The 24,720-nt window shown below is 32.8% G+C and overlaps 1 protein-coding gene across 1 annotated transcript; it reads left to right on the top strand.

The window, feature by feature from the left end:
• Positions 1–4: 4 nt before the first annotated feature.
• lov (BTB/POZ domain-containing jim lovell protein) lies at positions 5–24,678 on the top strand (the record flags this gene model as incomplete). Its single annotated transcript, XM_088226335.1, has 3 exons — positions 5–527; positions 23,075–23,212; positions 23,785–24,678. Coding segments are annotated over 3 exons (1,272 nt in total), but the record flags the coding sequence as incomplete, so codon positions are not given.
• Positions 24,679–24,720: the final 42 nt, after the last annotated feature.

Below are 24,720 nucleotides of genomic sequence, written 5' to 3'. Positions count from 1 at the left end.
TGTCATCGTGCTCAAGGACTTCCACGGCTGGGAGGTGCAGGCCGTGGTGGACTTCATGTACCGCGGGGAGATCAGCGTGGCGCAGGAGCAGCTCAAGATGATCATCAGGGCGGGCGCCGCGCTGCAGGTGCGCGGGCTCGTGGAGCAGGAGGGCCGCGAGCCCAGCCCGGGCTCGGGCTCGGAGGCCGAGCCGGCCGAGCCCGAGCCGGCCGAGCGCGAGCCGGTCGAGCCCGAGCCGGCCGAGCGCGCCTCGCCGGCCGGGCCGTGCTGCTCGCCGCTGCCGCGCCGCAAGCAGGCGCGCCCCCGCCGCCGCTCGGGCGAGGGCCCGCAGGACCTGTCCGTGGGCGCGCGCCGCAGTCCCCCGCCCGGACTGCGCGAGGCGCGGCGCCCCAAGCTGGAGGCCGAGGAGCCCCGCCACAGTCCGGAGGCCCCCGCGCCGCCGCCCCCGCCCCGCCTGCCGCCCCCGGAGCCCCTGCCCTACCCCCCCGCGCCATCTGTCTCAGCGATGGCTCTCACTCCACCTCATAGTGAGTTCTTCTTATTTTTTTATTTCTTTGTTTTTTCCATGTACTTACTGTGAACGTCAGTCAACACACATTTCTCACTAGCATAGGTTAGCTTTCTACGAAAGAAAAAGGCAGCCCTGTTTTACGAGAAAACTAAAGTTAACAAAAGTCCATGGTTTCAAAAATTTCGTTCGTAATGTGCTATTATTATTTATTTATTAATTTTTTTACGTGTTTCCCATTTGTAAATATAGAGTCAGAAATGTATTTAACAAAATATAAAGTGAAAAAGCAACAATTATATTCACAGTATTTGAAATCATCCGAAATTCAACAGTACTACTTAAAGCAAAAATAAAAACGCAAGGAGGGAATAAAAATAAATTCACAAAAAGAAGAAAAAGGTAATAAAACCGTCTTTACTATTAAGTAATCCCATCAATTTATAGGCAGAAAAAAAACAGGAAAAAAAACTGTGCACAAAACATTAACATATAGTTAAGTTAAGTTAAGTTAGATATTAGATAGTTTAGTTAAGTTAGATAATAGATGGTTAAGTTTAGTTAGTTTATATAATAATAGATAGTTAATAATAATATATATTTTAGTTAAGTTAGTTCATATAGTTAAGTTATAGTTAAGTTAGTTAGCTTTAACTCAAAATTACTGATTTTACAGGAGAGCGAAAATTAGGTTTCACTACACATAAAGTTATACTTCTAAGAAAAAGTTATAAGTTTTGCAGTATTTTTTTATTTGTATTTTTTTATTTTATTTGTGGTAGGTAATCAGGATTAAATGAAAGTGCAATAATTTTTATTAAATATAGAATATCTAAAAATATATAATGAAACAATTAAAGGTAGAAAAGTAGGGTAATTGGTATAACTTCTCAGATATTTGTGATGGAATGACGACTGCTTGAGTCAAATGTTCGGAACGAAATTCACGTTTTGAGTGTGTCCATAACTCAAAACCTGTAAATTTTGAGTTACAAGTCTTCTACTCAGTGTGCGATATTTGATCAAAATAAAAGTAAGAAACGGAAAAAAAAGTTGTAACTTTTAATTTATTATTCGAGTCACCTTCTTGCCTAAATGTAATTATGTTACACGAATAACAATCACTGTAATATACATTTTACTTTAATTGCGTACTTACAGTAAAAGCTTATCTCCGGCACTCTTTTTCAATTATCTTTTTAATTATCATGCCTGTGTGAAATTAAACCAAAACCATATATTTATTTTACGAGGCAATTCAATTGTTGAAACTTAGTGCAATCACTTGTGCGAATACTTTCTTTATTTTTGAATCGATCTTCACATCCGCAGAAGTTATATTTTATTACAACTGGCATATATAACTACAAACATATTTGTTAAGTTTGTACCTTTATTACAGTAATAATGATTCTGAACTTTTGACGGATCTTTAAATAAAACTTTTCTTCAAATTTGTGAAATCATTGTCCATGACTAAATATTTTGGAAGCATGTTATTACCTTAACGCAAATTAATTACAATACAACAAATTCATTCATAAAAAACGAAAATATAGCTAGTCTTAGAATTTCTACGGCCTATCAAAATCCAGCCGGCTAACTCAATTTTAATTTAATTCAATTTTGAGAAATTTAAAAAGATGGCAAATTCTAGAATTTATTTTCTAACAGTAGTTACATGAAAGTTTCGGTAAAATGTCATGGTTTTATTTTGACTACACGCTTAGTAAAAATAAAAAATAATTAATTAAAAATAACAAAAAAACTTGTTTGAAAGATAACCACCAGTTTAACTAAAAGAGTGGGATTCATTGATTTTATAATTTTAATTTCGTTTTTTCGACATTTTTTTTCCTGATTTAACGAATCGAGAAGTTTAATAGGCTTAAAAAGTTTTAAAAAACGACTTTAATTTGTCAATTGTTAATAAAGTTAATTGTTAATAATAAAAATTACTTTAAAAAAGCCGTCTGCATAACCTTTAAAACATGCTTAAAATACATAGTTATTTTATTGGTGTCCTTTCCTTATTCTAACAATAAATCAATGGTTTTTCTGTCATGAAACTATAAAAATTATTTTATTTTAAGAACTGTTCGGAAGACCAAATAAGATCATTTCAGATAAAGGGGATGCATGTCGGGGCTTCAAAAAGAATTAATTAAAGTATTTCGTCACCAATTAACATTTTTTAATGGTTGCACTAAATCAAAACAATCAAAACGTTTCTTTTTTTATATAAACGGATTGTTATACAGAAAAGATGGTCGTCTTAACAAAGTAATCATCAATTTCATTCATCATTCCCTCTCCCCATAATAGTGATTAGGGCACTGCGTTGGTACACTGACCGCAGCGAATCCCGATCACTTTTGTTACATTGAACGCTTCAGGTGCCAACCTCTCGCACGGTAGGAAAACTCGCTGACCATTTGACCACGAGGTAAAAAACGGAGTAATTAGTCAAATAAAATATGGATGTTTTGACATTTACAAGTCTTATTGCTTTATCTTACATGCTGTGTACATTATATGTTTGACACCCCTGCAATTTTATCACTGATTAATTTTAATGTACCGAAAAGGACAACTCGGCAAATCTACCAATACTGTGGCAACAATACTTCGACATCATATGGTAAAAATGCATTCATCAATATACTTCACACTCTTGACAATGAGTACCAGGACGCTGGTGACTCATTTCACATGAAATTTAGTACATATAAAACGGCTCTTCTCCTGTATTTTATTAGTAATAGTTCTATCTAACTATTTGTTACTATTGTTAAAAATTGTTTAAACTTCTCTATAATTTTTTTTTCCTTTTTCATTTCTTTTCTTGAATTTATTAGTTTATAAGTACGAAATATTTCTCTTCATCATTTTTTTCTTACTTCATTATTTATTGTGATACATAAATATATACTTTTTACCCAATTATTAGTTTTAAATAATAATACAAATATATATATTTTTTTAATCATTTAATGTTATTCAAAACTGTTTTCTTAGATTTTTTTTAACTGGTTGAAGGTATTTCTAATATCAAATTTTCATTTTCTATCGATAATTCTACAGTTGGATATATATTTTTTTTATATTGTTTATATTTTTTAAACTTTCATAATTTGTTAATTATTAATATTGTTTTAAATGCTCTGTATTACTTATAATTATGCTTACAAGTAAATATATTCAATTGTATCTGTAACTGATATGTAAAAGGCATTAAGTGCCGTTTATTTCATTAAAATAAAATAAAATATCGACTCTCTGATATTTCCTATATTCATAATATTAAAAATAATAATAGGAAACATTCTACAATTCACTCGTTAAAAATGTGAAGCATTAAACAAGAATTTTAATAGTCTAGATACATTTAACACTTCATATTATAGGTACAGAAGAGAACTAGTAGGCTTGATTCAGAATAACATAGAATAGACGTTTTGTCTCTTTTCTTACTCTTAATCATTAAATCAAATGCAATTTTCCACTCCTACTTTCCTTTAATCATCCTTCACCACTCTATCTATTTCTTCCTTTTCTTTTCCACTATATCCTTGTTTTGTCCATATTTATTTTATTTTAATAAACAGTATATTTATTCTTTATATAGTTTAAACCGTCGTCGCTTTCTCGTAATATGATTTAATAAATACATATTATTAGATGGCAGGCCCTACTATGCATACATTTTTTATTGTTTTTATTTATTCATTTAACCTGTTTGTATTGGTAATAAATAAAATAAAATAAAATGTGCACCATCCTACTTAACTTGACATATTCATAAATCTTCAACTCAAATCGTTTGATGTTTGCGTAATAAAGTAACACGCACCTATTTATAATTATTGTTATTTTATTAACAACAGGCGCCGTGGCGCAGTTGGTTAGACGGCAAACTGCGAAACTTACCTCGCGGGTTCGACTCCCGCAAGTTGCAAGAAAAAAAATCAAGAAAGATTGTTTTCTCAATTGGTCTGGGTGTTATGGTGAACTTTTCATAACCTCCTTTCGTATCTCCTGTTTCCCACCTGCTGACAAGCCTCTAAATAGGACCTTAGCGGGTTAGTCCTTTAAAAAAAAAGTTTATGCTAAAATGCACAATAAAGTCAAAAGTGATAAATAGTAATTGGATAACAGTATATCACGGTCAGAAATGTAAATTGTTGTGAGGTTTAAAGTGTAAATTAGTCAATTTAAGGAAGAGAAAATAAATAAATAAACTGTATTTTTGCTTTATTCTAGCGTAAAGAACGTTTGTTCTAGCATATAAAAATGCTGTTTATATATTAAAATGTCGAAATCCGTGCGTTATGTAAGTCTGAGATAAGGCATTATCGACAACATCAAGGCAGGAGTTCTGCGTTGGTTTCGGCATGCGGATCGAATGAACAGCGAAAGAACGGCTGAAAAGATTTACGATGCTAATATTAATGGATGCAGAAAACGAGGAAGACCGAGAAAGACATGGCATGGAATCCAACAAATATTTGAAGATAGACATTTCGAAAGTCGAAATAATCGGCGGGCGTGCATGAGAAGATGTATGAATTTAATTTGCGAGATCTGTATGCAAAGACATTGTGATATGACGTTTTAACCTCTCTCGTTCTAGCGTATTATTATGTAATATTATTTTCTTCCCTTTTTAAAACAATTTATGCTTACAGCATTTTAAATTTCCATCCAAAATATGTATGGTTAATGATTTATATCTCCTTCGATTTAAAATAATCATTGCATATTATATAATTAAGTTATAAAATCATTGGGTAGGTTTAAACTTCATTTCCTTCGTGTTGTTGATAGATAGTACCTATTAAATTATTATTTGTCATCCATCGGCTATTTTATTGGCAATATAAATATTTATATTAAATAATTATCACTAATAACGCGATAATTATTTTTTTTATTATTCAGACACAATTCGACCTTCCGCCATTTTTGTAAAACCAATGAACCATCAAAGTCAAACACAAACAAACCTTGAATGTATCAAAAAAATATGTCATGTTCTCTTTTTTATTTATCAACGCAGTAACATTGCAACAGAATTAATCCTTTGTACCTACATTATAATCGTGTAAGTTTCTGTTTTGATATAACTTCCTTGTTTTAAAAAACCTAGTACACAACTAACTAATTCACAGAAAACTAATGTAGTGATAAAAAATAAAATAAACTAATGTATAAACGGAATAATTACAACGAAACAAAAAAGCAAAAAAAATACATAAAGCCTTTTCTCTGTAGGGGTGGGCATCATATATCTGCCCATGCAAGCTCGCCGATTATTCTGGCTATTGACATGTCTATCTTTGTATTAAGTATTTGTTTATTTGGTCGATTTACGTTTTCCCTTTACGTCAGTATTAAGTATGCCTACGTGTTTGTAGCTAAGTACGTACTATATTTTACCCCTTGCGAAATTATAAAGACTTTTTTTTTTGTTTTTTTTTCTTTTTTTTTTTCTTAAGTTAGCTTATATTAAAACTAATATAAACTATTATGTACATTTACATCATCTATATATATTTACATTTCCTTACAGTAACTTAAACATTTATTTTTAAATTCTTTTAGACACTTTTCATTCTTCATACATTCAGGCATCTCATCATACATTTTTAAACCCTTATACATCAAACAATTTTGCGACTCAGCTCTTTTCAATAATGGTAGTCTTATTTTTTCCTTTTGTCTAGTAGCATATTCATGACAATTTTTGTTTAAGACAACTTTATCCTTAAAATATTTTGGTAATTTATCGTGAAAAAATTTATGTATAAATATCAACATATTAAATTTAAGTCTCCTTCTTACAGATAACCATTTTAGTTCATCTCTCATTTTTTTTACATTGCTATATTTATTTTTCTTAAGAACTATTCTCATCGCTTTACTTTGTAAAATTTCTAGTTTATTTAAATTTCCTTCGTTTGCTAAAAATAATATTGTTGAGCAGTAATCTATGTGTGGAAGAATGATTGTTTTATAAATTAGTTCTGCAGTATCTTTATTGACATAATACGTCAACATAATATTATTATGCTTCAGAGGTGGATAAGACTTTTGATAAAAAAATATGGAGGTCTGAGCATTTACAGAGCTTATGTTTTATAATATATCATTGGCTGGTTTAAGTGATACATTAACCCTCTGCGATGACTCGGTCACGTGAGCCGAATGGAGGGTGGCCGAATACCAAAATATATTTTGTACGGAGAGCTTTGTGATGCCAAACGATCCCACGGTGGTCAGTGATTGCGGTTTAAAGTTGTCTGTAAACGCGACATGAAAACTTTTTGCATTGACTCTGATCATTGGGAAGATCTCGCCAGGGATAAAGATGTGTGGATAGGAGCCGTAAACGAAGGGAAAAGCGGCACACGACGACCTCTGGCTGGAAAGTATGAGGCTTAAAAGACTGCGAGGAAGGTAGCTACCTACTGGACCCCCCCTACAACCTGGAAGTGTAAGAAATGTGGCCGACTGTGCTGGTCCCGTATAGGACTATACAGTCAATGGAAAAGCTGTCTTTCCCAGTCTTCAAATTAAGTGTACATCACCATCGTCTTTCGAAGACGGACGGTTGCCATATAGATAGCCCTTTGCTCCCTGATAGTAAAAAAATGTCCCTATGTAAAATGACTCATATATCTCTTATGTAATAATGCATTTGATATAACTTATCTCTGTCGGTACCTCAGAGTAATAATGCGCCAAGCTACAGAGGAGCCTAAACGTAGGATAACCATTCTACGACTATTGGGTATTAAGTTAGCTACAGTTCGCAGCAAAACAGTGAGCTGTACTCAGGTCGAGAATTGCCAAATGGATATTGATTTGCATTGTAAATACTTTTAAATATGTACCTGTGTATTTATTATTGCAGGGTTATTCCAATTTATTTTTCTATAATTCGCCTGTATTTATTTGTTAAAACTGAAAATACATATGTGTGTTTATTTCATTTTTTATTTATTCATTTTATTCACAATATACTTATATTACATTTGTTGAGACATAAATCCCAACTCTATGGAACCAAAGGCCTATGTTGAGTTTCTTTGTTTGTCCGTCACATCTCCGAAACGGCGAGTAGTAGTGACCTGAAATTTGGACACGTCATTTAAGATGCAATTTCAAGGTTAACGTTGCTATTTTTGAGTTAAATTTGAATCGACCTCAACTCGATAAAGACTTAACCTTTATATGGATGCCTAGTGCGGCCCCGACATAAATGTTTTCTTGCGCGGGGTAAAAATTAGAGAATCAAACTGTACTGCAAAGTTCATTGAAATCGTACCGAAAAAATATTTTTTTTAAAAAGGCAATACTTTGAATGACGTCTCTGGTTCATATAAATTAACCAATGATATGAGAGCTGTGGAAGATTTCCGATCTGCTTGCCGTTTTTGGACCAGTGGGACGAACCGAATGAGAATAAGCGGAAATGAACCTCTGACGTCACACGCGGAGTTATTTCAGAAATAAAAAAAAATGAAAAATCTTAGCGCTGATAATACGATGTATAAAAGTTTAAAAGATTTTTTTTGGTTTAGTTTAATAGTCTATTAACAAATAATAAAAATAAAATAAAAACTTTTGTGCATTGAAATTCCCTGACTTTAAAAAATTTATACCACTTTTGAAAAAAAAAACATATCGAGTTTAAAAAAAAAACGTTATCAGTTTCAAGCTATAAATAATATAATTCAGAAAGAAAAAGTTCGAAAACTCTACTAAATGTATGTTCAGGAATCAAAGGGTTAACAACACTACAACATTTTCCATTCTATCAACGTCAAAACATTTATATTCTTCAATCTGTTTATTTTTGTAAAATACCACAGATGAAACCTTTATTTATTTGAGTGAGATTATTAAAGAATTTTCTGGCGTTGTTTAGTGAGGAAAATAATTCAGAAGAGCCATTAGGACTATTAAAATGACAGGAAATAAACGTATTATATCTTAAATTATCAAATTACATTTACAAAAATGTTCTCTTTCTCTTTTTGGGATATTTGTCATTTTTTAGAAAAATACATATAATCTACAAATGCACATCGTGGCACCTCAATTGGGCCCAAAACAGCAAAATATTAAGTTTTAATAAAAGGTGTCTTAAAAGATTCTTCGGTGTGCGGCGGCGGCAGTTTAACTTTGTGAGGGTTGAAAAAATAAAAAAACACACCCAGTAAACTACGATGACAACTGTCATCATGCGGAGCCAATACGGTTAACTGGACCATACACTGTGGATGCCTTCTAAAAGCCTTAAGTGCTTAGGATGCGCAGGAGCTGACAGCTGATTGCATGGAGACTCTCTGTGCACACGATAATATGCTCCAACTAGGGAGCGGACACGGAATGATGAAAAGTATTTTTTGAATTTGGTCATGCCATGTCTTTCTCGGTCTTTCTCGGTCTTCCTCTATTTTTGCATCCATCAACATTCACATTGTAAATATTTTTAGCCTTTTGCTATCCATTTTCTCTACATGTCCAAACCAACGCAGAGCTCCTTTCTTGATGTTGTCGATAATGCTTTTCTCAGCTTTAAATCATATACGGATCTTAACATTTGTGCATCTATCATACACAGTTTTACCAAACGTTTGCCTGGGAGATCGCATATCTATGGACCTGTTATAAGTTATAAGATACAATCCCACTTACTATTTAATGATGCTCACACGTACACACACCTGAACACTTACTTCTACACCAATACACATAAACACACATCTACAGTTACTCTCATACAAATACACATAAACACACCCTTTTGTTGTAACACAATTTAAAAATATGTATGATTCTTATTTAGAAACTTTGCTGGTCTGTCTTTAAACTGTATTTTTTTAATGTTACTATATCATTGTCGACTGTTTGTTTCTTTAAAATAAATAAATAAGTAAGGCTGCAGATCTGATGGCTTCCAAAAAGAATTTGAAACTTTTCAAAAAGTTTTATAATCATTTCGGCGAATTGATGATGTCCAATCAATTTAATCCCAGTCAGCGAAGAATTCACTTTCCTCTTTTCTCAATCGAATGAAGTGGATATTACGTAATTCTGGATTACTTTCTTTCGGCACAGAGATGCTAAGGCTACCAGATTACCGAGAACTCCTTCGGGCAGCTTTTCTCGTTCGGCAACGAGCAACTTTTCCGTGAATGTGGGCACCGCCAAGGAGACTTGTGTCCTCAGATGCGGAGTGTTGTATGTGGTGGGCAAGCTGCAAAAGGATTTGAAAGCGCAGAATATTACTTAAATTCCGGGTTTGTTTATAAATTTTAGACTCGAATGTTTTCATTCTCGAATCCGCAACCAATAAATAATGGCACGTTGTCATTGAGTTTCTAAATAGTGCGAGTTCAATTCCCGCCGAAGGCAAGGCGCAAAACAATAGCTTAAAAGAGTAATAAACAACCTTAATATTGCAGATTTAGCGTTCGCTAGCATCTTAATTGCGCAACCTGCGAACTCTCTTAGACCCGAATTAGTCCCACGATCCAATTTTTAGACCCAAGACCTCATCCTACGAACACACGAAACACAAAAACCCAACTAAGTCGGCCCGGGTCAGGGCCCCGATTACAATGGGAAGTTAACAGAGTTATCTACAATCGTCTGAAAGTAAAATCGAATTTTATATACGAATTGTGTATGTTTCTTGGTTTTTTTCTCAAAACATGTTCGTCGATAACTTGCCAACAAAGCCACTTTTTTTTTACACACTTCACATTTTCGTACTGAAAAATTAATTTTACTTAGGCAATTTAAGATAACTCTGTTATCTTCCCATTGCAATCGGGGCCCTGGTGTCTGCATACACACCTAATTAAAACAATAACAAATAACGTGTATGTATTACAGAACACACAATGTAGAGAATGTACAGTCCCTGACTAAATTACCAGGTACAAACATACCGTTTATTTATTGTAAAAAGTTAATTATACAGCGCAATCTACAAATGAGCTTTTTTAATAATTCATTATAAAAGTAATAAATGTTTCTGATATTATCAATTTGAATGATTTCATGCAATTAATATAACAAAACAACGACAAACAGTAAAAAGACAAAAATGTTGCAACAGGGATGGGCTACATTTTTGAGAAGGGCGTATGACCTATCATTAGCCGATTTCAGTGGCCACTTGTGCACTCTGTATAACTAACATCCAGCATTTTGCTATGTTTGAACATCCAGGTTTTTTCAATTATTTCATCTGTCGAAATCAAAACCGTGTATGCATGTTTTAAAAGTAAGCTTTTGGCAGCTGGAAGATTTTTTCTTATTGGCTCCTGTTTTGTCGACAAATAATTGTAAACATATACGTTGATATATTCGTTCATAACTAGTATAATCCTTTTCATTTAGACTGTCCATTCACTGATATTTATTTAAAATGAACATAAATAAGCCTCCTCTTTCTTTTCTTATCTTTTCATTAAACACTCCTCTTTTACTTCTTTTTTTAAAACTATTATCAAATAAAATGAGTTATATGCACAAATTGCTAGTTTATTTTAGTTTATCTTTCATGGTTTTTTATTTCACAAACGTATTTAAATTAAAAAATAAATAATATATTTTAGTTAATTGGACGGTTAGAACAAATTTCTATTTGACAATAAAATCGGCAATAATATTTGTACAAAAAGACAAATACAATAAAATTTAAAAATAGTACATATTTTTGTAACTTAGTTACATCTATGGTTTTTGTGTACAAAAAAATACAACAAAGTTTTTGTAAAAAGACAAATACAATAAAATTTTAAAATAGTACATATTTTTGTAACTTAGTTACATCTACGGTTTTATCTTTGTAAGCTAAAGTATTAATAATATGAAAACTTTCGGCTAAAAAAACAAGTTAGAAAATTCGTGAAGTTTGTGAAAATATTTTTCTTTTATAAAAACAATTTCTCAAACTGAAAACCGTAATAAAAACATTTAAAAAAAATCAAAAATGATGATTCTAATCACAACCAAAGTAAGTTCAGTATTTAGCCGTAATAATTTAAGTACAGGAGGTACCTACATAATCTTTTAACCTAACTGCTTTCGGATTCCCAAATTCGGATTTTTATTCATGTGTGATTTGATTGTTATCTCTCGACTAGTGATTATCTCTCCTTTGTTACAAAACAAACCGAGGCACACTTAACTTTACTAATGATGGACCAACATTCGAGACAGATAAAGAAATTGGGCTGTCCAAACAATTATTTATGGGAACGAAGTTACTTTGTGGGGTAATATTACCTCTTTACTTGAGGTTCGTTTAATCAATTTTCGTCACTCTTACCATTGACCAATACGTGCAGATTAAAGCTGAAAAATATAAACCAATTATAATAACTGGCCTCGTAGTCTCGTGGTTGTCGCGATCGACTGCCAAGCACGCGATCATGGCTCGATTGCCCGCTGGATCATAGTAAAAAAAATAATATTTTTTTTATAAATTCAAACAATTCACCACTCTTGAAGATGCCTACTTAGGCGAAAGCGCTCGTTGGTCAAAATAATAAAAAAGTAAAACTTAACCAAGAAGTTTCATTGATAATTTTATTTATAATTTTATCAAAATCATTAATTTGCCATACGTATTAGAGTTCAACATTTACAAAATAAAATTTATTAATTTTTTATTTACAATACAATTTTATTTATGCCCTATGTAAAAAGTCAACGTATAAAGTAGGGGCGAATAGTAAACTTAAATAATATAGTAAAACTATAATGATATACAAAACATAATTTTAAAATAACACATAGCATATTAATATAAAAAGAACAAAGAAATAAAAATATTATTTGATTTGTTTAAAACAACTAACTCAAATCCCACCCCTCAAGGAATATCCAGTCATGAACCCTCTCTATATGAATTCACTTGTATGAGTAACTGGAATCTATCATTTTATTATCTCGCAAAGACTGAGAAATAATTTTTATTTGTAGGTCTATGAGAGGAGACATCGAAATAGTTTTAATAAATTAGCAGTAAAGATTTAATTAAGCATTATATAAATGCTTCGTTTTTTTTTAATCCTAAATATTTACATTATTTGGGTACTATAAAAGTGATTTTCCTTTCTGTTGTTCCAAATAGGTTTGTGTTACAATTATTTAACATATTCGATATTATTATCTATTTGTACCCCTTATGAGTTAGATAATTTGTAACAAAAACAAATAAGATTGAGGCCGGGGGTATATTGGCATAGTTTTAGGAAGGCGTATATTGTAAAATTACAAAATATGATAATTAATTTTGATAGCATCTACAATGTGTTTTAATACTATAAGTATTAATTTTCATAATGCCATAAACAAGGATTATTTGTTTTATAATTTATATACTTTATTCCCGACGGGTACAAAAGGAAAGTTATTTAAAACCGTAATATAATATCATATTTTTAAAGTATAATATTTTATAATTTTCCTGACACTGATTTTATCGGAATCAACGCAAGTACAAGCTGCTTCATAATTTTTCTGAGAATTTAAAAAGAATTAACTATTTCATATAACAAAAATTAGAAATAGATCTTAAAAATGCACTCTAATAAAAAAAAATATACGCTCAGGAAAGTATTTTTTTTCATGTTTTATAATTATTGTTTTATAATATTTATTAGCTTTATGATTTGCTCAAATATTTTAATTTAAGGACGCAAACAAAAAACGGTGTTAGAAAAAGGGAAACAAGTTGTAGGCGAGCGGGGTTCGAACCTCAGACCTCCTGATCCAGAGTCCGCGACGCTAGTAATGGGATCACGACCCTTCTAAAACATCATAAATAACGTTTGAAATACTGTCAATTGTAATAATTCACATGCCTACATAGCCGCATAATTATTCAATCTTAAGATTACATTCTGTTCAAATACTCGTATGAACTGGAATTTGGAGAAAAACTACTCGATTTTTTTATAACTTTTTATAAATAGGTATATATGACGTAATATTATGTTATTTATACATAGGTATAAATGACATAATATTATGTTATTGGCTAGCAGAATCGTGTATTTTTGACTGTCTTAAAACAGGATTACTAACTAAAGTAGGTAGGCAATCAAAGTTACTTAACATTAATGCAAGAATTTTATGTAATATGTTTTATAAGACAAATAAATAAATCTGAACTCTACAGGTTTTGAGAACTCCCCCGTATTTTTTCTAATGTCACCACAAAAGGGTAGTTCACAGGTAATTGCTAGACGAGGCAGCAATAACAGTGACTCAGAGAATTGCTTTTTTCATAATGCGCAACTAAAAAAAATCATACCGCAATCATTGATGAACCATAATATGTAAACCGCTAATTCTAGGGTGATGATGATTGTCTTTGTCCGGACGGATAAAGAAAACAGTTCTGAGAGTAAAATAGCCTAGATCCCTGAATGACTGTTTTCGACTAGATAGCTACTGCCAGGTGAAAATCCTGAAATAAAAATCGAGGGAAGTTAAGTCCGCCTCTTATTGTAGTGGTTGGCGCGTTCACCTACCATGCTTGAGGTCCTAGGTTCGAATACTGGCAGAGTGGACGTGAAACATTAATTTTAAAGGTTGTTCTACACTACAGTAATTCATTATTCCTGGACTGGCACCTAAAGCGTAGGGCTAATCCTTTCATGATACCTTTCATGTAACTAAAATTATCAACATACGCTGCAATTGGAGTACCAATGCAGTGACCTATTCACCACTAGGTGTGGATAGGGAAATTATGATGATGACTATGATTATCAAACAACTACCATTAAATTTTATGGAGATAACAATAATTAAAATCAAATAAGTTAATAAAATTAAATGTATAATTTATCCGGCCTTCGGTACTGGGGATAGAACGCCATTTTTTTATATATTTACATGGATACCTCACATTCACCATCCACTTCAATGTTTTTGTTGATTCCATCTTTCTCGGGCAACTCTTAAAAAAAATTTTTTTTAAGAAAAAAGAAATATTAGTGTTCTTATAATTTACCCCAATATTTCAATTTTGGTGGCCATTTTCAACGATTTGTAAATAACTCACTATTAGAAAATGGATATCAAGTTGGGTAGAGTGGAGTTTGAACCTCGGGCCTCTGGCCCGCGAGTCCCCGAAAATTGCCACGGGACCACAACCCGATTTAATACAGTAAAATATTTTTAAAAATATATTTGGGAAACGAACTGTTTTACATTTATATTTGTGGTTAACATCAAATATATTGCACGAACTCAGAACCACTAACACGCTCCCACAAATTGCATAAAAGTTAGTAATGAAATATAATACCCTTATACATTTTGACGTATAAAAAAATGAACATAAAAAAGAATTAGGTTGAAAGAAAGACAATTTTAAAAAAATCATAAATGTGCTTTTATTAAATCGGACGAGATTAGGACATAGATGCACGAGGAGAGGATAAGGTGGGGAAGGGAATGTTTAAAAATATCATCATAATTCTATTTCCGCACCTCTCCGCGCCCCATTCCGCATATGGCACTGCATTGGAACAGCAGTAAAAAAATATATAAATATTTATTATTATTATTTTATTCATCAAGCTATGTAATGCATTTGACAGAGTAACATTTGTATAGTCTCTGGGCCTTACTTATAAACCCTGAATAAAGTTACTCCTTGGCATACTGGTAGAATACGTGTGGGAATACCATCCTTATTCTTCTACTACGCCTAGGCGTAACTTTATACCAGGTTTATAAGTAAGGCCCTATCCCTAGGGAAAAATATTTTATGGACATCTCCCTTCTCTCCTTATCCTCTCTTCAAGCATTCTTGTCCTAATCCTGCCCAATTTACAATAACTTACTGTTCTTTAAAAAATATTTAATAATTCTTTGATTATTGAAAAATATTTACGAGTACATGAAAATAACATTTTTATATTTATAAACTTATATCTATTTATTTAATATGTAATATATTTTCTTTACTAACTTTGTGGAAATCTGTTATTAGTTCTGAGTTTATACACTATATCTGTTTGTTTACTATAAATATGTATAACTGTTGATTTCCCAAATAAAATAAAATAAAAATAAAAATAGTCCCTGGAATGTCCCCTGAGGCATGATTTTGCCTTCATGAAACACACTCACACATCATTATTCACCATCAGGTACGGATTAGGAAATGATGATGATGGTCAAAATAAGTGATAAGGTTTTGGTTTTTTTGATTTAGGGAAAAAAACACGTGGTTAAAATCAGTTTTTATTTATGCTGTCAGGTGGATAGGGTACCATAAAAAGCGAAGGGGTGTGTTGTGTGTATCCGCTCTGGGCCTAAATGCCGGAGCGATCGGCGGTAGCAATTACTGTGCGTGGTGTAGGTACCAGGGTACTAGGAACTGGGTACCGAGTACCGGTACTGGCTACCCCGCATAATCGCTCCTCGGAAGTGTTCCACTACCCACCGTATTAGCAGGTAACCTGTTTGATAACTCTGTCGTATTTCAAGGAGAGCGGTGTTTACTGATTATATACTAATTATCAACTCCTTTCTCGGTTCATGAGGTCAGTGACCGATATCTAAGATTATTGTTTAGAAAATCCGCCTAAAATATTTAAAAGGAACAAATGGGAAATTTGAATAAAAAAGTAGGTAATAAATTCCACTTCACAAATCCAACAAATAATATTCAAGAGTCAAAATCTCCTCTATAATATTCGGATTTTTAAAAAAATAAAAAATGTGCGTAGATTTTATTTTATTTTATTTTGATTTATTAAGGAAAAACAACAGTTGTTATATAAGAAAACAAAATATAAAAAATAGTACATATATCCAGTTACAGTTTTTTACAAATATAATGAAAGAACATGTTACACAGTAAAGAGAAAAATAATATACTATTTAAGGCATGAGAAAAAAAAAGAGCTCGTAAGAAGGTTAAGGGATGAGGAAATAGAGTGGAGGAGAGGGATTTTCATAATATAGTTGACCAATTCAAAATTTTGATAACATAATAAAATTAACATATTTAAAGGAACATAAACTGTAAAAACACACTGACAAATGTTTCATTTTACAGTATTTTAAAAAGTTTAAATGAGATGAAGATTAAATGAGATATATACACGGTTCACGCAGTTAGCTAGCTAAATATTGTTTCTAATGCGGGAACGCTGGGTTCGTGTCCGCTGGATCCTTTAGTTCGTGTCCTGTGCTAATTTGGTACTTTCCAATGCTATATTTACGTATAATTAACCGTTTCTGTGGATATTTATAGCATTACAATCCTTTTTTACCCGTTCATATTCAGTTTTAATGGCTAATTCCAAATATATTCCTAACCACTTTTAAGTAACATTCGTTACTTATCTATAATATCCGTACCTTACGGGGTTAAACACGGGAGTCCACTTTTTGCTGTTTTGAAGTTGAAAATTCAGAAATTATCGCAAAATGCCATTTTATACGTAAATAAAACACCAAAATCCACTTTCGTCATAAAAAATATTTTTTAAGTTGAAATAAAAATCGGTAATCCACATTGTTTTAATTAAAAAAACATCTATCGTCCCAGATTAGCTTTTTTTATATGTACTATTATTATCACAATAATTGTTATTTTACACCGAAAGTTTTTTGTATGTTGATATTATCTTATTTGGTTCAAAGGTTATGATGTTTGAGAAATAGCACAATCACAAAATCTTATTTCCTAAATATTTCGTTCCATTCGACTACCGTGGTTTATCCTTTAAGGTACAGATATAAGTACTTTACATCATTACAAGTTTTCACAAAACAATATAGATATGTATTATTTATTTAATTAACACTTCATATACATAAACAATATATATACATATAAGGGCGGGCATATTGCCTTAAGGTAATTTCTTCCTACCTACCCGAACCGTTCAGTTTGAGAAAATAACAAATACATGGACATATTGAATCTTTCAATTTTATACAAAAATTTAAAACAAAGATTAACAAAATAAAAATATTTAAAAAAATAACACTTTACTATGAAGAGAGGAGAGGGGATGGGAAGGAATTAAGAATGATAAAGGAACAATTTAAATATTAAGATAGTGACATTTCAATCTTGACTTAAATGTAAATAACATTAGTGGGTAGATTATTCCACAATCGAGCGAGCGGCTACTACTGTGAAAGAGGAGGCAATAAAAGTAGAGCGGTGACAGGGTATTAAAAGGTTCTCTCGTTACTAGAACGAAGAGATAGTCCGTGTTGTGAAAGAGGTTGGAAGAACTCTCTCAGATAAACAGGCGAAGTGGGATTATTTAAGATATTGTGAAGAAGTGATAGAATGTGAATGTTTCTTCCATGCCTGATACTGAGCCAGTGTAGTTGCGTACGATACTCGGTTATGTGGTCAAATTTGCGAAGATCAAAGATATAACGTATACAAATATTCTGCAATCGTTCTAACTTATTAGTAATTCAGAGTCAGCATCTTTATAACATACACCCGCATTGTCAAGGAGTGGAAGAAGTAAACGCTTTTCTAATTTTTGTTTAACATTAATATGTACATTTTTAATCATGTAAAAAAATCAAACCGTTAATAATACAAGCTTCTGAAAAATCGTTTCTTAGCCAAATTTTGGTAGGCGTACATCAGCATCGTATAGACACATCATGCCTCCTTTCCATTAACATCCTGTCAGCACATAGTGCCATCCTTGTCTCACCGCGGGGTTACATCGGCACTTGAAGGGGATTTCCCAAATCTCTCGTCTTCTTCTATCCCAAGGTAGCGTGTAATGTAAATTAATATAAAGTATCATACACATGTTAGGTAGGATTTTCTTGTGATGCAAAGCGTAAGACGGGTTTGTGCTGAAGGAAAAATGCTGATGATTTGTTGTTTCTGTATTATACAAGATTCGAATTAAGCAAACATTTTAAGGAGATTTGGGGTGATTATAATGCTTACAAAGTAAACATTTTTATCTCAAACATAATATGCTAATATGTATTTTAAATTTTTTTCATGCTTTATTATTCGTAAAAGCTTGAAGTTAAAATTTAAACTCTGTTTTCAATTAAGTGCTGTTTTTTTTAAATAAAAAAAGCTTACATTTAATTAGGTATAAAAATTGACTACGCGCCAACTCAACAATGTATTGAAACATTAGTTGTGGCTGTTTTTTTCCAAATGAAGAAGACAACTGGACAAATTACAACAAATTAATCAATAATGTATTCTCCATATATGTAGTCTCCTTTATTCCCTCAATTCCTCGACCTCCTGTTCTCGCTGCTCAATCTCCCGATTGAAAATGCTCACTTTCATCTCCTTGACATTCCATTTTAAAGGCTTGTAATAAAATAAAATAATATATGTAACGTAAAAGCAAACAACATCTTGGAGAGCAGAAAGTTTCTAATGATGTATTGGTAATCATTTTAAAATTTGAAAAAAAACGGACACAACTTATGTTAACACTTAATTCACATTAAAACACCAATATTTTAATATTCTTCATAATCATCATTAATCCATATCCGCTCCCTAGTTGTCCCTTCAAGTGACTCTGTCGGCTGGCAGCTCCTGTGCATTCTCACAGGTCAGGTTCACGTCATGTAGTTATTTTTTAAAAAAATATTTTTTATTTCAAGAATCTATGAACGGAAGTAAGGATGGAATGTGTTTCATATGATTCTTTAGTTTGATTAGTACGTTTCTATTTTTAATACTTTTTATTTCGGAAGGCACTGAATTAAAAAAAAATTCAATATGTTTATTATATTATACTATCAAATTATTAAAATTCTTTGATCCCGCAAAGGAATAATAACTTTGTTGTGCACTTGTGTTGCGTCTTCGTACATATACATGTCCATTAAATCCAAATAACGCAACTGTAGTTTCAGGAGAATATTATAATTTATATTGAAGTGTTACGAAGTGAATGCGGATTTGATTTTATTTTTAACCACTTTTTGAAAAAAATTCGATACAAAATATATCGATAGGTATACAGTAATTGTTAATGTATTTTTCATAACATATACAGATTTTTTCTTGGTCTTTTCAAAAAGTATTTTTATGGAAGAAGCTCCAAACTCAATGTTTGTCAAAATTGTCGCATGTGGCCTTCCATCCTCTCTGTCCAACTGTCCACTTCTACGGGGAAACGGCGTGATGGAATTATTAGTCTACTAGATGATATTTCCATCAAAAAAAATGTTATGTTTTTTTTTTTTTAAAGAAAACGAAAATGTATTAAGTGACGCATTTACATAAATTTGTATTAAATTATGTACCTACATTTTGAGATATAAAACATGTCACACTTTGATGCTTCAATGGCGTCACTTTAGCTGATTTCTGCGTGTATTTGCGGAACTATAACCAACTTTGTTTAGCGATTAAACGAATCAGTGTTAGAAAATTTTAATATAATTGCAATTTTTACTTGCAAATAGGTGTTTTTTTGTCATTTTCTTAAATGTGACCTACGTACCTACACTTAAAAATTACGCTCGATCAAAAAAAGGATTTTCATATAATAATGTACGCTTTAACATACTATAAAACGTAACGTATCCCTTATTTTTTAACAATTTGGTAATAAATGAATGCCGTTGATTGTTTTATTTATTATTTGGATGGATTCAATTTTATAAACTGTAAACTAAGATAGCAGAGCCATCTATCGGCAAATATTATTATTGGAAGCACTGCGGTTACAGAAAAGTTTTCATAAATAAATAATCTATTCTTTTTCTCACTCTTACAGTTTATAAGTTCAACGAGATTTATTAATGAAATACAAGAAAACATGTTTAATATTTTAAATTGCAAGTGCATATTTGTATTACGTAAATTTCCAATAATATTTTTTAAATTCGGTCGAATAATTTTATTTACAGCTATAACATAATAAAATGATTTTTAAATCATTCAAATAGAGCGACTGGGCATTTCGATTCTATCCGAGTTCGTTCTTGAAATCACAATAACAAATTTTAATGCTTCCAAAATGACCATAATTACACCGACAGGCGAAATAAATAGTAAACTATTTCACTTTTCGTAAATATATCGCATCTTATTTCGATATGGAAACATACCTAGTTTTCCAAAAGCAGAATACATGTTTAACTGGTCAATGTTATTTTTACATATTATAGGAATAAATATAATTCCATTTAAACAAATATAAAAATTGAACAGGGTTGTAGGTGTTTAATAATATTAATATTTAATTCATAATACACAAGCAATTCGTAAATATTCAATAAATTTCCATTTAAAATAAATTCTCTCTTCTCCGTCGGTTCATCTTTACTATGTTCTATTTATTGTCCACTAACTAGTCCACTCTCTGTCATTGATCTCTGTCGTTCATCTTAGCTTTTCTCATGACTGATATCATTGACATGATAACATTTATTCACAAAGTAAAATTAAGTTTTCTGTTTAAAAAGTAGAATATGCATAAAATATTTTCTTCTAAACATGTTCAATTATAGGTTTCCAAAGAAGATACTTTAAATGTTCATGCAAATATACTCATTTTCGAACACAAATATCGGGTTTTCTTTATAGACAGTCGAAGATAACTGCCTATTGTAATCGTGGCCCAGGGGCTATAAAATATTTTATTTAAAAATAATTTAATAAATAAGAACAGCTGATTCTAGTAATTGTAATTCATTAATAAAGTACCAAACTACCTCACCGGGTTGTGACAGCCCTTCTGAATCAAACCGATAATGTGTTTTCCGTCATTATTTATTCATACATACATACATACATACATATTTTTAATCGAAATAGACCGACGTATTTACCACTTTACCACGGTGTGTACGTTTTCTGCACATGTATATGTTCGTTCTTGATTCGTTGTAAATGTCACATTTCTATAGAATTCATTATTTCTTATATCTTCTCTATTTTACCAACTTAGATACAATTCCAATATCAAACGCTTTCGCGAAGTCGATACAAATAGTAAATACAGGGGGACGCACACGATAAAGTTTTCAGAAAGTATGCCAAAGTTCGATGTGTAACTTTGTTCAGCGGGGATTCCATCCCCAGTGCAAAATATCTTCCATCCCTCATTCAAATCTGTCGAATCGACACGAAGGGATGAAGTGCTCGCAGGTAGATGTTATATCAAAGGTCGACCTTTCCAACAGGTGCCTCGTGAGGTTGTCCGCTTAGGCTCAAGGGTATCACATATGTGTTCGTTAGGCAGACGCATGCGTGTGTGCATAGGAAGGTTATGTTTACATTTGCCACGTGGTTCTGTGTATTTTGTACTAGCCCATTCATACGAATGGCCACGTTTGTATTTTAAAAGATACCTTCCGAATTGAATTGAAACAATGCGCATCTTTTAAATTAAATACTGTTTTATTTGTAAGTTGTAATATTGCCTTTTTCCGTTCATACTAATTTGCAAATATATTTTTACGATAAAATAAACGCTTCATTAAGCAAGCTTGCCAAGGCTAATTACCAATTATTTGTTTACTTGCAAATAATAATTTTAAAAAAAAACAAATTTGTTCCTACATTATAGAAAACCGAGTTTAGTAATAAATTATTTGTAAATTAAATAGAATCTAGGCTTTACGTACACTAAATATATATCTAGGGCAAAAAGTTTTTTTAAGTTAAACCAGAATATGTATAAAATAGTAAATTTATTGTACAAAAATATTTTTAAATATTTATCGATGTAAAGCACAATCTTCTTAAATTATCTTATAAATATTACAGTAACCAAACAAAAATAACTTGTTCATAGTTTCTCACATATGACAGTGTCCCCTCCTCAAAATACGTTCAACAAACAATTCTGGATTCACTTTAAGTTTTCCCTAACTACTTAACCCGACCTAGAAGGAGCTTTAATCTCTTAAGTTCCCCGCAAGATCTGAACCACAAACATTTAACATATAAGTTTAGGGAGAAAAACACTTTGGTCAGTGAATTACAACTTTAAACGCACCAAGAGAAACCTTATTTTAAAACAATTCTCAGAAAATACTCGGTAGATATTTGACATAACGAAATAATGTTTGTATAATGAAGGCATTAGTGCCCCCATTTCAAGCTTTTTGAAACTTAAAATGTTTTACATGTAAATACACAATTCACGCCCACAGCCTGAAATTAATATTTTTTATTTATTATGTATCACGACAAATATTGAATATTTTTCATATTTTCAGTTTAGCAACAGTTACAAGCAATTTTGAAAGTAATTATGTTTTAAATTATTATGAAAAAAAAACTTTGTTATTAGTGTTAAATAATTTTACTATTTTACAAGAACACTACTACAGTTTAGGGAGAGCACTCCTCCCATCGACGGGTGATATAAAACTTGTTCTTGTTGAATTATAAAAATTGTGTAACACCAATAACAAAGTTTAATTTTCATAATAATTTATAATGAAGTGTTAAGAAGTGAATGCCGATTCAATTAATAATTATGTTTTATTAAAAAAATGTGCTAAAGGCTTTTTAAAATTTTGTTTCAGTGTTTGGATTAGACTCGGGGCTAGGGCTCTTCCCCCCGGGAATGGACCCCGGAAAGTTGTACAGCCCCCTCATGGACATGTCCGACCCTCGCGCGCCCCAACATGACCCCCACATGTTTAGCAGTGTCAAGAAAAAATGTATGTTTACAATTCTTATTATTGTCTATCCCTCTTAAAAATTTTGTCATAATTGTACTCTAAACTAGTAATATCATTATTATTCCTCACGCAAAGTAACGCGATCATTTGTTACATAATGCTGATGATCATTCACGTTTTATGGGGGCGAGGTGCGAGTATTGGAACTAAGAAGCATCTTGGTCACATAAGTCTACATGGAATACAAGCTTAAAATGTCTCCCTTATTTTGTTTTAAATAATAAAGTCGTCTTTGCTATAACGGGCCTTAGTAAAACGAACTTTCTTTTTAAATTATAGAAAATAGATTATCAAACGGGATAGATATTTACATATTTTTCAATCATATTTACACAATAGTCTTAAAATTAAAGCCCTGCTGAATTGCTGCTTACAAGCATACAAACTCGTCAGCAGGTTCTCGTGTATTGCTCCGATTATTATTATGTGTTAAGTTGTCGTTTTTTAATACCTGTCCAAACGTTACACGACCGGATCTAAAGAAATAATAGCAATTTTTATCGAATGTATGAATCGTGGTGTTAATAATCTGTATTAATAATCCGTTGCAGGGCGACCGAAGGGGCAGCACAGCGCGCCCCGCGGGGGCCCGCCTCGCTCCTGGACCAACGCGGAGCTGACGGAGGCGTTACAGCACGTGTGGAACAAGAAGATGACCACGAGTCAAGCCTCGCGCATCTTCGGCATCCCCTACAACTCGCTGCTCATGTACGTGCGCGGCAAGTACGGCAAGAGCCTCAAGCTGGAGCAGCTGCGCAAGGACTGCATCGGAGGCCCGCTCGACATGCTGAGCATGGGCCCCGGCAACAACAACAACAACACGAAGCACCACGTCAAGGACGAGCAGAGCATGGGCCAGCGGCCCGCCAGCTCCGAGCCCGACCTCATGTCCAGCCCCATGTTCAACCCCTTCTCGCAGGGCTTCTACCCCGAGTTCCCGCCCGGTTTCCCCATGCCGCTCAACATGCTGCACCTGCTGCCGCCGGACAAGGCGCGCGACGTGTACGCGCAGGGCGGGCCGCTGGCGCTCGACATGCTGCCCAAGGACGAGGACTGCAAGAGCGACCGCTCCAAGGACAACTCGGCGGACGAGGAGGCCGACCACATGTTCCGGCCGCAGCACCTGGCGCGCGAGATCCTGCAGCAGAACGGCCAGGACTAGCCGCCGAACCGAACCAAAGTGTACAGAGACGTTATCCCGTTCCCCGATAGATGTCGTTAATTTATTCTACCTTCTAGTGTGAGAAACGAGCGCGAGGGAGACTGAATACGAAGAAATTGATCTCATGCCGCGGACAGATTTAATTTCGAATATAAAATTAATAGAAAAATTAGCGTTTTTAAGTATATTTCGATTAAATGAATTACGTCAACCGCACGCGATCGTGGCCGATCGGCGACTACATAAACTCGATAGTATAATGTTTAAATAAATAAAAGAAAAATAATGTAAAAACATTGATATTGAAAGTCGACGCAGAATATTG

This window comes from Micrasema longulum, unplaced genomic scaffold, assembly GCF_059751315.1.
Source record: "Micrasema longulum isolate JH-2025_06_02 unplaced genomic scaffold, ASM5975131v1 h1tg000422l, whole genome shotgun sequence".
NCBI classification, from domain to species: domain Eukaryota; kingdom Metazoa; phylum Arthropoda; class Insecta; order Trichoptera; family Brachycentridae; genus Micrasema; species Micrasema longulum.
The sequence above is the reverse complement of the archived record's forward strand: the minus strand, read 5'-3'. Positions and strand labels throughout refer to the sequence as shown.